This window comes from Molothrus aeneus, chromosome 8, assembly GCF_037042795.1.
Source record: "Molothrus aeneus isolate 106 chromosome 8, BPBGC_Maene_1.0, whole genome shotgun sequence".
NCBI classification, from domain to species: domain Eukaryota; kingdom Metazoa; phylum Chordata; class Aves; order Passeriformes; family Icteridae; genus Molothrus; species Molothrus aeneus.
The window spans coordinates 26958954-26978114 of NC_089653.1; the positions used below are offsets into that span (position 1 = coordinate 26958954).

Consider the following 19161-nt stretch of genomic DNA (forward strand, 5'->3'; position numbering starts at 1 on the left):
TCCATTGCAGCAGTATATGAGAGATGCTGTAGTCAAATCATTTTGTTGGTATTACAGGCTACAAAGTTTTGCTCACCATAACATATATGCAGCTATAGAGAGAAAATTTCTATTGTTGAGACTACAAGCTTTATACATAGGAAAGATAATAGCAAAGAAAGAAATAAACTTAAATAAATAAATAATAAAACAGCTTAGAAAGAATAAACTATAAATATAATTTCAAAATGTTTTGGTTTACTTTTCATTTAGATCTACTTCAAGCTGTTTACATTAACGAACAAAAAAGCTTAATTACTTCCTCTTGTGTGGGTGAATTGTTGGGGGTTTTTATTTTTGGTTTATTTTTTTCAATCACTCATTTCCCCATGCAAGTTCCTCCCTTAAAGCTCCCCTCCCAAAAGTGTCCAAATTGATTACCAATGTGCTTTTCTAGTTGCTGAATTATTTAAACTGGGGACAAGAAACTGGCTGTAGTTTTGGACATGAGCGTTACCTAAGTGGTGTTGGTTTTGTACTGTTCTACTAAGGCTCCCTTTTACTTAAGAAGAGGTTGATTTCCTACCCTATATTCAAAATGGTAGGTGCCTTTACTCACTAGTTCTCATCTCTATACATGCTCTGCCAGATTTTCTGTGTAAGTAATGAAGTTTTACTGTATTTGTTTTATTGCTCATGAGTTTGCTTGTTGTTACTCACATGGGCTTTAGTAAATCCAATGTGCAAGTGCAGTGATTAGATGCAGGGTTCAAGATAATGAGTTTTTCAGGAGCCTCCTAAGAAATCTCTGGTAGTGTGCTATCAGTTAAATGTGGACCTTGGGCTGAGTTCAGTTCAGATATGTGTTTGTTCTTTGCTCTTCATAATTGAAGTGCTGTGATAATATGAAGTAAGGACATTAATATCTAGAAACTTTAAGTGCTACCTTTTCTCTGTGTGGCTAAGGTGCCTAGTGATAATATTCTAATTTTCTTAGGAGTTCTATGTGAATTTTCAAGTCAAGCTTAAGTCCTTGCTCTTAAAACCATGCCCTATCACTAGAGAAAACTTCCTATTAATACAGTTTTGATGCATGAATGCACTTTTTTTGAGGCACTTCTTGCATTTTTGCAAGAGTGAACCTGTATTATCCAATAGGATAAACAGTAACAGAACCTGCTATACTGACTGTATTTTAAATTCTTAAAAGCTTCAAAGGGCCAGTCGTGCATGTTTCTGAGTAGGTAGTTTCAAAGAGAAAATCTGATATAAGGACTATATGAAATATTGGCTTTTCAATTTATCTGAGAAAAAAACTTTTAGTACTAAGTAGTGTCATGATGTTGTTGCCCTCCTGATGGAGAGACAGTAATATCCAGGACAGTAAAATTCCTTATGTAAAAAAAAATGGTCTTTCTATTTAAACATACTGAAAGCTTGAATTCAATTGGTTTCATCAGCAAGGCTCAGAAACCATAGCACTCTGCTTCCTGAAAGTTACTAAGGCCTTGTCCTTTCCCACCCTCCAGCATGGTGTTTCTCAGCTAAGATCAAAAAGTGCTTGAACTGTTTGGCTCTGACTCTCTGAAGAGGTACTCTAAAAGCAAAGCCTCACTGAAGCATATCCTGGGCTTAATGCAGGTTACTGAGCATTTTGCTTTGTATTTTGCATGGCTCTGCTCAGCAATCACTGCTGAGCTTCTGTGCTTTAACTTTCCTCTGGATGCTCAAAGCTTGATGTTCCTAAACCCTGTGGAACACAAGACTTCAGCTGCATCAAGGAGGAGTATGCAATACAAAGTTTCCAAGGAGCAAGAACTGGCAAAGCGGCTCACGTCTGCAGGACGACACCAGGCAAGAGCTGCACTGTGTAAGCAGGTGGAAAGAGTGAGTTACTGATGGTTAAGTAACTAATTAGTGTAGGTGGCTGTACTCCACTTTTCCTGCTTGTAAACAGTCAGTGTTGCCTTACTAATGATGAGAAAAAAGATGTCATGATCATGCCAAAAGCTTAGGCAAACTTGATGCAAAGTACATAACTGCAGAAGACATTCTCCCAGGCAGTGCAGACTGTTGCTTCCAAAATTGTGCAAGTATCAGAGGTTGCATTGTTGTCCATAATGAACTCTTGCAATGGAGATGACACTGATTTTTCTTCATATTTATGTAATCAAAAGTACAAAGATCAGCCACTTTCCAGTGGAGAGAATCTCACGTGGAGAAGATAGAGAATAACTTTAATTCCTTTTAGGTAATGAAGGAATAGCTGTAAAGGGGGAGGTACAGTAGAAATGAGAATGTGTACTCCTGAACTCAAGGCTGTGAATGGTATCCCTGTAATCTCTTCTGATAAAAATGAAGCCTTTGACTCTGGGGCTTTAGTGGGTCAATCTTATCCCATTGACCATTGATCAGGGCAGACAACCTAAGTACACTTTCAACTGTCCAGCATCTAATTGCACAAGAAGCTTAACAGGTGGCTTGAGACATCCTGTGCATTTTGTGTCCCTGGGAGTTGAGCCCTCAGAACTCAGGAGTGTCAGACACTCCACCTCTGACCCCTCCGAAGTTTAGAAAGGCAACTGGTGCTCAGACTTACCCTGCAGTGGAAGTGGGTGTCTGTCCAAAATGCTTTGTTTTTTTTTCTTGTTCTGCACTGAGTTTTCACTAAATTGATGTAGATCAGGTATCATGTATGCAGGGGCACTTGGATTTGTGGGATGAACTCTGGTTGTAGCTGTTCCATAGCACAGATTTAGGCTGCAGCTGTTCTCTCACTATGGACAGGAAGGTCTATCAAGTACAGATTCCTGTTCTCTCTCTGGCTTTTCTGTTTTGATGGCAGCAGGACTAAATGGCATTTGGATGATGCCAGAGGTGATAAATTAGCAGCTACTTGGATTGACAAATAGTTACAGTAAAAGCTCTAGGCATAGGAAACAACTGTCCTAATTCTGGGAATTGAGACAAATTTGCTGACAATCTCTTGCCACAGCTTAAGTAACACACCCTATGTGCTTTGACTGAAGAAACTAAAGCCCTTTTGTGGAAACATTGTTGGAAAGTAAAAGAAAACACGGTCACTATTCTATTAATAAAGTAAGGGTGTTGAAAATAGTTTTTCAGATATGAAAAACATTTTTTTGTATTACCTAGATCTGTGTTTTTGTGCATCTGTACTTTTTTATATGCAACACTAAGCTCTCTATCTTTAAAGGGTATATATGCAAAGTCCTGCATATGTAGTTTCAGTCAAGGCTGTAAGAGGGCTAATGAAGACTCAAAGTTACTGCAAACACCCACCAAACCCTAGAAGTTAATGAGCATATAATACTTCCCAGACTTTAAAGAAACTTGTCAACAGGTCTTTCTTTAAATGAAAAATTCATTCAAATATAATTGAAAATCATCCTTGACTCCCTACAGGTATGCTGGGTAGGCTGCAATGGGATTAAACTACTGCCTGATCTTTCCTTTACTCTTTATGCAAAAGGCTTGTGAAAGCCTTTTTCAGAAAGGCAGAAACTGAAGGCAAAAGTTTTGCTGTATTAAATGATCATTTCTTGATTAGGTGTTCTCTCTGGACTTTGAGTTCTTTGCTGCAAGCAAAAAAATCATATCCTTCAGGGTCTGATGTTCAGTCCTCTTACATGTCCTGGTACAAAGTACTTTGCATGTTAGTCAGTGAGAACAGGGAAATACCCTGATGGAAAAATTTTCAGTGACTTGTCTACTGCTGCATGGAGCATTTGAGGTTACTGGGTTCTCTGATCCTTGTCACAAAAAGGTCAGACAAATGTCTTCAGTAAATTTTCTGTCCAATAAGTCCATGTAACAGACAGTAGCTATTTGTGACAACTGCTCTGATCTGTCTGACCTAGTCAGACAGTGTTAATGGTAAGCCATATCAATAAGTTAAAGAAGAGGACTTGGTGCCATAAATAAGATAGTTTTGTTTCTTACCTCTAGCATGATACTTTAAAAACAACCTATCATTTGTGGTTTCTGTGAAATCATCTTAAAAGTACTGTTAAAATAAGCAGAGAGCACACTTCAGCCAATAAAACTGGTGCAGCTGTACAGGCCTGTGGTGTCTCTGGTTACCTGCATATAGCTCTGTTCTCTCACTGCTGATTGAAAAATGACCAGGGAAGAGTCATGTGAAATGCAGTGAATGTGAATTCCTTTGTCAGTCTAGAAAGCTTCCGACATACAAATGGTGCAAATGTGATTTGCTCTGTCACTTGGATTTAGTAGTGGGCTCTGAGCTAAAGGAATAGAGTTTGTATATTCCACCTTTCATGATGGAGAATGGAAATGCCTCTACCTAGCTGCTCAGTGCTCATGCTGTAAAAAGTGTCTTGCTCATGGTAGTGAAAGAAGAAATATAAACGACAAACCATATGCAGTTTAATCACTGCAGAAAGCTGCTTGCTAACTGCTCCATTAATGGTCCAGATATATATAGTGTCAAGAACAGCTGATTACCAAATTCACTTAATTAATAATCTTCAGTTTTCCAAACCAAGCAGTGCTAAACCTAAACTGCTAAGTAGCTTTGTCCTGAATGTAAATTTGATCAGCAGACCTGGATTTAGGTTCTGCTTTTTTTTTTTTTTTTTTTTTTTTAAATCCAGGCTCAATTGATAAAGGTCCAAAGGGAGATGAGTGATATGCTGTGTACAAACAGGTTTGTGCTCCCACAGGATCAATATGCCCAGTGACTGGAATTGCCTATCAGTAGAGAGTCCCAAGGGCAGTTCCTGCCTTTCAGGCTGTAGCACAATCTTTTTGGACTCTGAAGCCAAGGTCAGGAGTTTGAAGGGCATGTGGCAACTAAGGTTTAGAGTAGGAAAGAGGACTAGGGAGTTGGTATTTCTCAGATATGTAGGTGATGTGCATCTGGCAGCTTGGACTAGCTGAAAAGCCTCTGAGATACCCTTTCTTATTCAGATGCAGAGCAGGCAGAGCATGCCTTTTTTACCAGAGAACACACCAGGATTGCTGATTAACCCTGCCACTGGAAACTACAAAACTGTAAAATAGATATGGGTAATCTAAATGAGCAGTCTGGGCTCAGACACTCAAATTCTGACTTCAGGTCCTGTCTGAACTTACTCTTGGTTTGTAAAATACCTTCAACTTCATTAGAATTATAGTTAAAAGGTAACTGGAACTCATTGCATCAGGACTCCTGGTATTCTTCTTGTACAGGGATTTAGTTGATAGATGACATATTATCTACTGATGGGGTTCCTTTGATTCTGTATGAAGGCGTTTGAGAGTGTTGTTCATCTTGCAAAGTGTGCAGTGGTGTGTCCTGCATAGATATTTAGACACTAGCAAATACATTTGCTGAGATCTAAGCTGATTCAGACAGAAAGCAGTCCTTCCTTTTGGCAATTCAATCTTAAAACACGTCAGAACATTTTGGAGATAAAATGCTTGTTTCTAAGGAAAAAAGCTCAGGTCTCTGTGTCTTATAAGAAAGTCTGCATTCTCAGATTTTGCTTCCCTGTCCTTGATGGAAGATACCCTGGGGAATGCAAGCAGCAGAATTGTTTCTGTATTTCCCAGTTAGACTTCCATTGCACACATTGACTTCCAGGTGACCACTTCCTGGTGGAAAGTGGCTTTCACAGTTTTGATTTGTGCTGGTTTTTTTTTGGCTGACCACACTGTCACTCTCTGAAATATTTGTCTGGCATGACCAGGAAAAGCAGCTGACAGTGAATATACTGTTTGTCCTGCAGACATATATGTAGATGTACCCAACATATAATTTATCTTCCTATTTCAGCAAAACCATTTCCTATTGAACACTAACAATATTGAGGAATTTTCTTACTTCCACAATTCACATCACTGAACCATAGGCATTTTTTAGTTATACATGGGGAGATATATTTGGGAAATTATATACTGGTTTTCTTCAGGCAGATTTTTTTACTTAAGGATGGAAAGAATTTGTTCCTTGTCTGACTTCATCAGGCTTTGGCTTTCTGTGGAGGTGGATGCAGCATAGATTAAGATTTATGGGGACAGGTGACTTAAGATCTCTTAAGAGGCCTAAAGCATTGCATAAATGTGCTTCACTATTGTACCAGGACTCTCCAGGGGCAAACTGCTGAAATGATTTGCAGTATTATTTAACAAGCTACTTAAGTAACCATGGCTCATAGGTAATTAAAGCTTCTAACTCAAGTCTACTAAACCTCCTATTTGTTTCAGATTCAGCTCTGGCTCCACTGATCCAGTACAATGATCTGGATACTTCAAGTGTTGTTCTCACCGCTCCCAACACCAGCATTGATCAGTCTCATTGCATTTGGAGCTGTCATCTTCCTGTGGGTGATAAGCAGGCCAAAACCCCTTTTACCTCCTGTTGACTTGAACAAACAGTCGATAGGAATTGAGGTAATGCTTTCTCTGCTTGTGGGCATGGTCTGTTTTGGAGCTTCATCTGAATACTGATCCATTCTGACTCTGGGTGTCAGTGGAAGCTCTCCTGTCCGATGTGCACAGCCTTTTCTCCCAGGTGTACAACTCAAAAGCACAGTGGGGAGATGGGAGATCTTAAGATGCTGAGATGAGAAACAGCAGCTTGTTCCAACCAGGGTTGGATGGAATTTTTACCAGATGGCTTTGGCTGTCACTGACTTTCCTTTTGTATTTTGAATGCACTGCATCAGCTTTGAAACTGGTGCTAGACTTCATGTAACAAGGGAAGTGGTAGCACTCAGTCAAGGCCTCTCAATAACCTGTAACTCAACATAAAGGTGGGCCATCTAGAAAATCTCTCTGCATGTGACTGAGTAGATCAAAATCAGGAAGGGAAAAGATTTCCCTAACAATACAATGCTATTGAAATGCTTTAAATGGGATTGATGAGAGAATGGCTGAGGAACAAATGATATTTTATCTGGTCTGCACTGTTTCATAACCATGCTCTGTTCCTAGGGAGGAGCCAGAAGAGCTGCACTCTTGACAGATAATAACCTGCTTTCTTATTACTTTGAAGATGCTAAAACCCTGTATGAAGTTTTCCAGAGAGGAGTGAGTATTTCTGGTAAGCTTTGCATCTGGTAGTTAGTACTTGTCTATGACAAATAAACAAAATTTTTCCAAGATCCTTTTCCTTGTGTCTTGGCTGTGGTAATAATGCAGGCTAGCAACAGCTCTTCTAACCTTCTGTGGGGTGGAGAGACAAGTGACCATATTTCTCCCTGTCCCAATTTAGTACTAGTCTTATTTGGGAGACTGGGCAGGAACAAATACCAGAAGCTGAAGATGGTAGAGTTCAGTCAAGAGTCAGCAGATACGAAGCATCAGAGGAACTGGGGGGGAAACACCTCTCCTTTGTCTTATGATGTGAGTTTTCCTGTGAAATTACTGCCTGTTTACAACAGATATGAATTTGTGCATGTCACTTCACAAGTCCTATGCATGGAAATGTGTGATGGTTTGCAAGCTATTTCAACCTCACATGGGTTGTGCAATCGAACAAATATCACCAGATCTTAGAAGTATTGCTTGTAAGGATAAAGCTAACCGTCTTACAGCCTTGGTTTGGGCAAAGTGCTTAACTATGGACACTGACCTGCTCTCCATGCAGTTCCCTGAATGCCTGACAGAAAACATTTCCCACTTCAAGTGTTTAGTGTTATGCAACTTCAGTACTGAGCTTTGAAATTGCTTTTCTGAACTCTTTCATTAGGAAATGGTGACTGTCTAGGCTACAGGAAACCCAAGCAACCTTATCAGTGGCTGACATATAAACAGGTGAGTATTGTACATGACAGATGAATTAATTTGGGATTCTGCTTTGTAACACTAAAGTGGGGGAAAAACTATCTTGCAGGTTTCAGACAGAACTAAATACCTGGGATCAGGACTTCTGCAAAAAGGATGCCAACCATCATCAAGCCAGTATATTGGCATTTTTGCTCAGAATAGGCCAGAGGTAAGCAAAAATTGTGTATTCTTTCCTGCACTATTTTGACACCTTGGGCCGAGAGGAGAGTCTGTATTTAAATAGCTTCAGGCCACATCAGGAACAATCACTTTTCCTTTCCAATTCCCTTTTTACTGACTGATCACATACCATTCCAAGCATGTAATGCAATGACCTCTCACAACTCTTATTCTCATGGGTGTGCTCCTTCCATACCCCCCACTACCAAGTGCATGGGCTTGTCAAGCTGTATGAAGTCTGTAGGCAATCCTGTCTTGAAGGCTCCTAGTTTTCCTTAGTTGTGCTGTTTTCTCTTTTCAGTGGATCATTTCAGAATATGCCTGCTACACCTACTCAATGGTTGCTGTTCCACTCTACGACACTCTGGGACCAGAGGCCATTGTATATATTGTTAACAAAGGTAAATATTGACTTCCACTCTTTCATAAGGATTTTTCTAGGAAACTTTGTTTTGGGAGGGCTACGTTCAAGGGAATTTGCAAAAATCAGAGTAGCTTTAACCTTACTGCTCTTATAGACACTTAGTGAAGATGCTTTGCAGGGCACATGGTTCAATGCCAACAAGAATCCAGGGGGCTTTCTATGTCTCCTAGTGTCTTGATTGCAAGACCACTGAAGGATCTGCTAGGTCCTGTGGATCATTCTGCAATCAGTGCTCAACTATTTGCTATTTGAGATTTTGCAATCTTGAACTCCCACACTGCCAAACAAACAGAGAATGCAGCCAGACTTGCATGTAAATTAAGACTAGATTTATATGTCTGTCTGTATATGTCTGTAGGATGAAAAGAGTGGAGGAGGAAAGGGTAAAGATTTGCCTAAATCTGTTAAATCTACTGAAACAACACCCAGCAGGCGAACATGGAATAAACAGGCAAGGAAGTTAAATAAATCTTCAGACTTTCTTCCCCCAGTCTTAGGAGAGATATGGGGGGAATAAATATCCACTGTTGTTACAGTGATCTGGTATCCATCCCAAAAATAGGATTTGCCAAGCAAAACCACTTCAACAGTTATGGTGGTGAATCTTGGAAACAGGTGTTGTTTTGGGATTGATTACACAGCTGTAATTTACCAATCTAACTGGGAACTGGCAGGCTCAAGCAAATCCAGGTCCTTTGCTGACTTAAAGGAAAAGGCTTTTGTAACTGCATCTACAGGGAAGCTGAAGTATTAACTCATTATTTTTAGCTACCTCTTTCAATTTGGCTTAAATTTCTTTTGATTTAAGGAAGATGGCTAAACCTAAACAATATCATGGCAATACCAAAAGTTTCAATGCCCATCTTGACTATGAGCAATGATATTTCTTTTCAGCTCTTCAGCATTTGCCCTCACTTTATACTGCCAGAACATCAGGTTTGCCCAATCAGTTGAGTATGGTAGGAGGAACCTTCTCAGCACTGTAGGCCAGCCACTGAATCCATATAAACAAATGCAAATGGCACCAAACCAATGATATGTTCTTAAAGTATGTGCTGCTGAGCTGTCACTGGCCTCATGTCTTCTAAACAGACTCCTGATAATTTCTTTTCTGTAGCTGACATAAGCGTGGTGATCTGTGACACGCCTGCAAAAGCAGAGATCTTGCTTAAGAACTGTGAGGACAAAAAGACCCCATGTCTAAAGATTATTGTTCTCATGGATCTCTTTGATAAAGAGCTCAAGGACAGAGGAGCTAAAGTGGGAATTGAAATTCTGTCACTGCAGGAGGTTGAGGTAGGTGGATAAAGGCTTCTGTAATACTTTGCCAGCTTAAACATCTTGATCTTCTGTGGCAGCAATGACACTTTAATGTAAGCATTACCCAGTTGTCATGCCTGTACCTGACATCTTAATGAGCAGTCATTTTGAAACTTGATATCTTTAGCTAAACAGAGTTGCAGAGTTGAAACAGTTGACTAAAGTTGTGCCCATGTGCTGTGAACAGCCAAGACTTGCTTAGCTTAATTTGTGATCCTGTTGTAACAGGATTTATTTGGCTTCTAAGCTGGCAGTTGAATCTAATTGGAACTGTAAGTGCAAATTACTGGCTGCTTAGACATCCCAATACTAGGCTTAAGCTTGCATTCATGTAAAGAGATGTGGCCTATGTCAAATAAAAGGAAACCTCTCCACTCAGGACTTCCACATTCCTAAAGTAGTTCTGATCACTTTCCACACATTCAAATGTGTCCTTTCCACACTTGCAGCAGACAGTTTTTCGGAGTTCTGTGTATTGGATTCAGGAAGAGGTTTCTGTTTGAATAAGATCGAGTATCAAGAGGCAAAGTAGTAAAACAAGTGTTGCATTTGAAATGCAATTACCTATTCACCTATTGTGCACATCTCTTAAGCTGTGGTTTTTTTCTAAAACAGGAGCTGGGAAAAAACAACATCAGAGAACCAGTTGTAAGTATCTTTATGAAACAGCTAAAGACTTGTAAAACTAGTCTCTGGAAAGAACTCTGGCTATGCTGCTAGTAGAGGAGGCTGGCAGATTTTTTTGTGACCCAGAATTCCTGATTCATGACAGTTAAGAATTGTATGTAGTTACAGATAACCATCATAATCCTCATGCTGACTTTATGTGGCTTTTTCTCTCTAGCCTCCTAGGCCCGAAGATCTTTCTGTTGTGTGTTTTACAAGTGGAACCACAGGTAAGAATTTATAGTGAGGCTTCCCCACTGAAAGAGCCTCCCCATGCAGCTTCCCTGCACAAAAGTAAAGAAATCCTATGAACATGGAAGTAAACCAGTAAATTAGAGCAATGTCAAACTGCTCTTGCAGTTTTACTTGGGATATTGTTATTACAAGTGAAGTGCACTGTGATAAAGCTTCTTAAAACTGGGGGCAAGAAAAGCCAAATTCATGCTATCTTACCCTATGAAAAATGCAGCCTTAATGTTCAAGAGATTGGTTGTTCAACTGTGTATTTTGGTCCTCAGGGGGCTAAAGCAAAAATCTTGTTTCAGCATTCTCTATGCTACTCCCAATTGCTCTGCTGTTTCACTATCCATCTTCTTTATGTAACATCCATAGCTGAAAGCACTCAAGATGAGGCATATTTGTGATCTCTCGTAAGAATAATTGCTGGGACTGAGCCTAGTACTGAGATAGTTCAAACTGAGCCAAACTAGACATGGGAACTGCCAGCAGAAGCAGTCAGAGCCACAGCTCACCTCGCTTGATCTCTCCAAAGGTAACCCTAAAGGAGCCATGCTGACACATCAGAATGTTGTTTCAAATGCTGCTGCCTTCCTTAGATGCACAGAGGTAAGCTGCTTTCCAGGATATGTCCCTCAGTCATGAAACCAGCTTTATTGTGGGCATTTTCTGTAAACCATTCACTCCCAGAAACTGATGCTTTCCTAAGTGCCCCTTTTTCAATGAGACAATACTACTGCAAGAAACTTGGTCTGAATTGAACAAGAACTTGTACATAGAAGTTATTCTAGAATGAGTCAGTCCTAAATACCAAGAGTACTAAACCATCTATTTCAAGATTTGCCTAAACATTAAACTAATTTTGATTTAGTGTGGCTGAGTGACAGCTGCAAATCTTGAAGAGGTGATGGATGAGCCTGAGTTGCTTCAGTCATTGAAAGTGTCTGTCTCAAAGTACTCATACTGATCCCAATTTTATTTACTTTCTACGTAAAAGTAACTCAGGTAGGCATAGAAAATGCTAACCTACTTCTACTTCCTTTCCATCTAGAACACAATTGAGTGTACAAGTTCAGATGTTGCCATTTCCTATCTTCCTCTGGCTCACATGTTTGAGAGAGTTGTGCAGGTATGTACAGATATATGTATCTGAGCTTTTATGAACCAAATTATAGCAAAAGACATTAGCAATGTGTATGTCCTCAAAACCTATTCACACAATAACTTTCCCTATTTTGTAATAAATGGGCACTGGAAATCATGCTGCTTTTCATAGACTAATAATTATAGCTAGTGAAGCTAGGAATTCTGCTTGACTAAGGTTAGTCTGGTCAATTTTTAGACTGTGGTATACAGCTGTGGAGCAAAAGTAGGCTTCTTCCAAGGAGATATCAAGCTGCTAACAGATGACATGAAAACCTTGAAGCCAACGCTATTTCCAGTTGTACCAAGACTGCTCAACAGAGTCTATGACAAGGTATGTGAGCAATTTTAGCTGTGTTCTTTGTGTTCATATATCCAAACAAGCATACAAATACAAAATAGTATTGAATAAGTCATAACATCACCACTAGCTAATTACCCCTTAGCAAAAAGAATGTTTTAGAATCCTTTCTGAGGAGATGGAAAGCGTTCTGGGAGTATAAGAACAGCATATCCAGTCATGACCGGGCTATGTTTGTTGCTGTTAAGAGACAAAAACTTTGTTTTTGTCAGCATATCCAGTCATGACCGGGCTATGTTTGTTGCTGTTAAGAGACAAAAACTTTGTTTACTTTTGTAATGCAAATGAATCAAGTGCACAGCTAACAGGATCCCTGTTCCTCAAAGCTATGGCTGTAGTGTTTCAGCAGTAACATGAATTAGTATTGCCTTTTGAGTCACCTCCTAGATACTGCAGTGGTGAAGACAGGCCCTAGAACACTGAAGTAAGATTTGGTGCCTCTTAATAAGGCAAGACTGAGATGTACAGATGTGAGTTAAACCCAAGAGTCACTACTACTTTTCCTTGCAGATCCAGAGTGGTGCAAACACCCCAGTAAAGAATTTCCTGTTAAAATTTGCTGTGTTTATGAAGACAGCTGAAATAAAACAGGGCATCATTCGAAATGACAGCATTTGGGACAAGCTAATCTTCAAAAAAATTCAGGTAAGTTATTCCAAGTGTAAGGGAGCTAGCAAGGTAATATTGGAGGAGCTGATGACTTCTTTTTACTTGTAGGAAACCATGGGTGGAAGAGTACGTATCATGGTGACAGGTGCAGCCCCTATATCTCCCTCTGTCCTGACATTTCTTAGAGCAGCATTAGGCTGTCAGGTAAGCTGAGTTTTCTTTAAAAGTAAGCCTTGTTTGACTATGCACAAATGAGTGACCAGTGATATAGCTGGGGTCCAGCTCAATGCTGTCAAGTCTCAGGCATTTACAGACTGCTTCATCTGAGTTAACTGTAACAGGAAAAAAATTCTGCAGGGCCCACTTTAAACTACACTACCAAAAAACTAAGCTGTAGGCTTTGAGAAGAAGAATGGAGCAGCAGAAATAGGAACATGCAGCACTCATAGTCAGGCAGCTGCCTCTGAGTTTTGTGGCTTATTCTGACAGTTAATGAGCTCCCAATGTAGCACATTTGAGAACAGAAAATGTAGTGACCAAAGCAAAGTTTGAATAGGTGAACCTTAACATCTGGTTACACCAATAAGATCAAGATATTTTAAAGGCAAAGGTTGTTTTGGCTTCCTTCCTAAGAAAACTTGAGCATGGGCACAGTCGAAACTGAGGCCTTTCACACCAAGGACTTGATGTTCAAGGAATACTCATCCTTTCTCACACAGATCTTTGAAGCTTATGGCCAGACTGAATGCTCAGCTGGATCCACTTTCTCAATGCCTGGAGACTGGACAACAGGTATGGGAGCTGAGACTTGTGAAGTCTCCCAGAGCTGTCCACATAAAGGGGCACTCAAGCCTAAGTGCTGTAATGCTTTTATTTTAGTGAAAATTAAATCATAGGTACTCAAAGTGATTCTTGGTAGCAGCAGTCACCTGTCTGTTTAATAGGTACTAAAATTCTTGACTCAACCAGATGAGGAACCCCGGTGTAAAGTGTCATAGGTCAGTCTAGACTTTGTCCCAGAATATAGGAAAGGAATAAAGAGAGCTGAGCAAACTGGATAGAGACGTCCCAAATGGCCTTAAGAAACCAGCTTTGTCTCCTAAATGATATGTTTTACTCAAAAATATTAGACATGATATTTGACTATTTTCCTGAAGGACCTTGAAGATTTAGCTTTTTTTTTAGCAATACTGGATATTCTAAATTCAGACTCAAGTCACCATCTTTGTGAACACAGTAACTGCAGAGCATAACGAGGATGAAATGCAAATGAATACCAGGATCTATGAGAGGGGGTCCTGAGGAGGCACGAGTGGTTCAGTGCTTCGTGGCTGGTGTGGTAGATGACACCAGTAGTGCTCTAAGCATCTAGACTTAGCTGCTATTTGTCCTACATTAACTGTCTGAAAATGGCATTGCAACAACTTGCTTGAACATTTGATGCCATACTCCTTTAAATAATACTGGTTCATGTTAAAGCAGTGAACAAACCCAGTAAGTATCTACTATCACTGCAGCCTTTTTTGTTTTTGTTTTTGTTTTTTTTTCTCTTAGGCCATGTTGGAGCTCCTCTGGCTTGTAATATCATAAAACTAGATGATGTGGAAGAAATGAGCTACTTCTCCTCTAACAATGAAGGCGAGGTAGGCACCATCTCCTGTGCATGTCAAGAAATACTGAAACATAAGACTTGGTGACTAACACTGTTCTCTACTTGCTATAGGTCTGCATTAAAGGACCAAATGTGTTCAAGGGTTATCTGAAAGATCCTGAGAAGACAGCAGAAGCAATTGATAAAGATGGCTGGCTCCACACTGGAGACATAGGGAAGTGGTTGCCAGTGAGTAGTTGCTTAACACAAACCATCTCTTGGCATGTTAATTCCTGTTACTTCACAGTATTCTCTAAAGATGGAATTCTAGGATAAAAGTCCTACACAGTAGATTCACTAGGTAACTCCAGTCAAAGCTCCAAAGACCAATTAGGTTACAGGGTATCAAATAACACCTCCTAGGCCCATAGTTACGACTATTCTTCACTGTAGAAGTGATATAACAAGGTGTCTTGGTTTCTGTCAGAGGAGAATAAAGGAGATGTCTAATCATGCCCTGAGCTAACTGGAGAAATTACACAAACCCTTCTCTCTGTAGAAAGCAAAGACCAGTATGTGGTTTCTAGACTAGTTCAAGATGTGCCTTTCATACAACTAAACAAAGCCTATTTATCTTCTCTTATATAAGACAGTGACTTGGAACTAATGACCTCCACTTTTAACTTCTAGAATGGAACGCTGAAGATCATTGATAGGAAGAAGAATATATTTAAACTTGCACAAGGAGAATACATTGCTCCAGAGAAGATAGAAAATGTCTATATCAGAAGTGCTCCTGTAGCCCAGGTCTTTGTGCATGGGGAAAGTCTGAGGGTAAGTGATGTTAGGAGTATCCTGCAAGATTTCCTTCCACTACAAGTTCTGGATCATCAGGGCACAAATGTATGCATGCACAAGAGTCTTTGAACAAAATCTGTTCCTAAGAGAGCTGAGTTTATAGGAAGATGTTCTCAGACCTACAGACTTGCTGAGTGAAAACTGGCATTGCTGCAAGCTGGGTAAAGGCTAATTACATACTTGTGTGGGATTTGTATGTCAGGTCACTTCTGTGCAGTTTAGATTCACAGAACAATCCCCCCTGCAATAAGCAGGGACACCTTCAACTAGATTAGATTGTTCAGAACCCCATTCAGCCTGACCTTGAATGTTTCTAGGGAAGGGGCATTTGCCACCTCTCTGGGCAACTTCTGCCATTGTTTCACCACCCTCACACTTAAAAGAAATTCCTTGTATTTAATATAAATTTACTATCTTATAGTTTTAAACCATTACCTCTTGTTTTATTGCCACAAGCCCTACTAAAAATTTGTCCTCATACTTCTTGCAAGCTCCCTTTTAGTTTTGAAAGGCCACAAATAAGTCTTCCTGGAGCCTTCTCTTCTTCAGGCTGAACAACCCCACTTCTCTCAGACTTTCTGAACAGCAGAAGTGTTTCTCCATTCCTTTGCCAGAGGTGTTACCTATGCTAGCAGAGGCCAGTCTTCAGTCTGTAAACAGCTAAAAGTAATTGCTGGACCATTCAGCACACATAACAAACGGTGTCAGTACTTCAATTACTGCTGTCACAACTCTCAGTGACTTGGAAATCTTCATAGCTACCTTTGAAACTCTGAAAATGAATGGAACTGTAAATTTGACTTGTCATAGAAATACTGCCCGCAATCAAGCTCACAAAGACATTTAGTATTCCTTAGCTTGGTCTCAGCCTGACTATTTCCACTTGTTTTCAGTCTTTTCTAATAGGTATAGTGGTTCCTGATGCTGAGATGCTTCCAGAATTTGCAGCAAAACTGGGAGTCAAAGGTTCCTTTGAAGAGCTCTGCAAAAACCCTGTGAGTGGCATTGTGTTTAGTGGGTTAGAGACAGCATTTAATTCTAAGTCCAATCCTACATTGCTCTGAATTTGTTCTATCCACCCCTTTTCAGTAATTTGAACTGGTTTAATGCTGGGTGAGTCATGAAAGTACCCTTACAGCAAAAACTGGAACTGAGTGTGTCTCTTGTTTCAAGGGCTATCACTGCTCCTTTTCCAGTGAGAAGAGAGACATGACTCTGTAGTGGCCTTAATATGAGAAATCTTTAATGTTGAAATACGTATTCTTGCCATCCTCAGTTGTCCTTGACTGGGCAAATGGTTATGGTTTTGAGCTGCAATTACAGAATGACAGCTTTGCCCACTCTGCTTCTGCTGTGTTTCTTCTAGGCAGTGAAGAAAGCTATTTTAGATGATATGATCCAACTGGGGAGAGAGGCTGGCCTTAAATCCTTTGAACAAGTGAGTATTTTCAAATCCTGCTTGTCAATAGCACCTGTATTGCTAACATAGTGGCTGGGAAGTCTCCATTCCTGCTACTGCCTGTTCCAGGAGGGGCCCTGAGGCAGCTGCCCCACACACCTGATTGATGCAGTCAGTGAAACATTGGCTGCCTGTCCCTATACCAGGAGACCAGGAGCTGTGAAAGGCAACTGTAGTAATTGCCAAGAGATGGAATGGAGGCTCACAACAGGCTGTAGGGGCTCTTCTGGAATTCCACCCTCTTGCTGTGTCAGCCAAAAAACCAGTTCAGTTACTGGATCTCCTGGGACTGAATTCCTGCCCAAGGAAGCTGGGAAGAACTGTTGTTTGTCTTCTAATGTGTCATGCACTAAATGGTTTTCTTTTAATAGGTTAAAGACCTGTACATCCACACAGAGTTGTTTTCTGTAGAAAATGGACTCTTGACGCCAACACTGAAGGCAAAGCGAGGAGACGTTGTTAAATTCTTCCAGAAGGAGATTGAGGCCCTCTATTCATCTACTCAGGAGTAAATAACCAGTTTAACTCAAACTGCACAGAGTAGTTAAATCAGTGACACTACATGGCCTATGGTGAAGACAGGCTTGAGTGGAGGGGAACAGGAACTTAAATAAATTTAAGTTTGAAAAATGACTTGTGGATGAAGATGGCTGTAGTATAACTGACAACTAGCAGTGTTAACATCCTGTGGGACTGAGCATCAACTGTCTAGGCTAAGCCAGAACTTTCATCTTTCTTGGACTGTGCCTGAAATGCAGTAACATGCAAGAACCTCAGCCTTTAAAAGACAGCTGTTTGCACCTCTCATTGTCAAAAGCAAATCTGGTTTTCCTGCTGAAACTACAAACTCCACTGTGACCCATTGTGGACTGATCTGCAATCAGACTGAACACAGTATGAATTCATGCTAACATCTGTTTAGCAAATACAGAAGTGAATTTCCTGTTCCTAGTCCTGGACCACATGGTACAAGTTGTTAATAATGAAAATGAGTAATCATTTGCAAAATACATTTGTCTACAGCAAATGTTCATTGTTTAGGAGGCACTGGATTAGTTTTTGCACATTTTCAAATGAAATGGCAGTGTTAAAGCCTATACACTTATGAATTTGAGCCTAATAAGTGTAAACCTTTAGCTGTCAATCCTAAGGTTATAGGATGCAATAAATTGAGACTGCACAATCAAATTAAAGCCTGTGTGAACTACTTGTGGCTCTGCTGCAACCACATTGTCAGCTGCCTGGCTCTGTATGGCTGCAGCTAAAACACAACTGCTGCAGAACGTGAACTTGTTCCCTATGCTGTCACTGGTCAGCCACAGCTCCAGACATGAGGCAATAATGTAGTGTAGTCCAGGTTTGCTCCTGTAGTCTAGTTGCTCCTCTACCAACTTTCTTTCCTTTGTCTTCAGCTTAGGCTGAGGTGAAAGAATGAATTTACCACATGAAATAAGATGTGAGATTTTCTTGTGTTAAGCTGCTGCTTCAGAAAATGATTTAAGCAAGATGAAAACTGTCTTACGTCTTCCATCAGTCTGTGCTGTCTCTGCTGAGAGCTCCTCCCTGTCCCTGCAGTAGTCAGCTCTAGTTCATAAGGCAGTGCTAACAAGGATGCAACATGGGGAAGGTATATCTGTAGCTTTCCTAGGCCAATTCGACTGCAGACAAAAATTGTCTTCCTTGTCTTGTTCAGACAGCTAGTGGCTTTTCCTCTCCCTCTTTAATGCTCTTGCTCAGCTATCCCAAAATGAAAGTAAGATTTATCAAAAGATCCCCACTTGCTGTTAGGCAGCTCTAGCTTTGACTAGTAAAAACAACTGACCTAATTCTGTTTCTAGTCTGGGCCCAAAGACCTTGACATCTTAGGGTAACCATTGTGTCACTTACTGTGCTTGTCAGAAATGTGAGGCTATAAAGGCATCTTTGAAACTGCATGTAACGATGCTGCTTATCTTTCTTATCCTTTCCTTAAAGTAATGTGACATGAAATCAGAGGTGGCCTAATCTTTCTCCCCAGGGGAGACTGGGGAGGAAAATAGAAAAAAAGAAACGGGGAAGAAGAAATGTATCCCACAACTGGTTGTGGACACAAAAATGAGCAAGTTATTTGGCGAGAGTAAATCCAGTGCAACTGAGATCTGTGGAAATTGAGGCTGAATCCTGTGATGCCACCTGCTGCAGTGCCAGGGAAGTACTCCTATTGATACAATGAAGTGATGGCTCCCTGAACAGATATGCTTGGACGGCGAATGGCACTGCCTCAACAATAAAACATATATGGCAATTCAAGTGTAAACTAGTCTTATACTGGTCTCTTGTGTGCCACTTTGGCCACATGAACTGATTTTCAAAACCTTTCAACCTGGCTGACATGTAACTCTACCCTATGAGAGAACAAAAGCACCTGCTGTATTTTGGAGACATTTAAAAAGCCTTGAGCTGGTATAAGTTACTCCAATTTAAGGTCTTTCTTCTAATAATCCATACTAGATGCTAAATGAAAATGCTTTGAGAAGGCTGTTAACCATTAGTAGCAAAAT

The 19161-nt window shown here is 40.3% G+C and overlaps 1 protein-coding gene across 3 annotated transcripts; it reads left to right on the forward strand.

The window, feature by feature from the left end:
* The first annotated feature begins 6240 nt into the window (after positions 1-6240).
* ACSL5 (acyl-CoA synthetase long chain family member 5) lies at positions 6241-17133 on the forward strand. 3 transcript variants are annotated; one of them, XM_066554482.1, is made up of 20 exons: positions 6241-6396; positions 6940-7048; positions 7697-7761; positions 7841-7942; positions 8255-8354; positions 9495-9673; positions 10313-10345; positions 10542-10593; positions 11136-11209; positions 11652-11729; positions 11943-12077; positions 12615-12749; positions 12822-12917; positions 13433-13505; positions 14268-14356; positions 14437-14553; positions 14995-15138; positions 16056-16161; positions 16533-16600; positions 16993-17133. In XM_066554482.1, exons 1-20 carry the CDS (start codon positions 6241-6243, stop codon positions 17131-17133), a joined length of 2052 nt encoding a protein of 683 aa, XP_066410579.1. The 3 variants fall into 3 exon arrangements, with proteins under 3 accessions (XP_066410579.1, XP_066410578.1, XP_066410580.1); XM_066554481.1 differs by having other exon boundaries at positions 16056-16157; positions 16529-16600; XM_066554483.1 differs by lacking the exon at positions 16533-16600 and having other exon boundaries at positions 16056-16157.
* The last annotated feature ends 2028 nt before the right edge of the window (positions 17134-19161 follow it).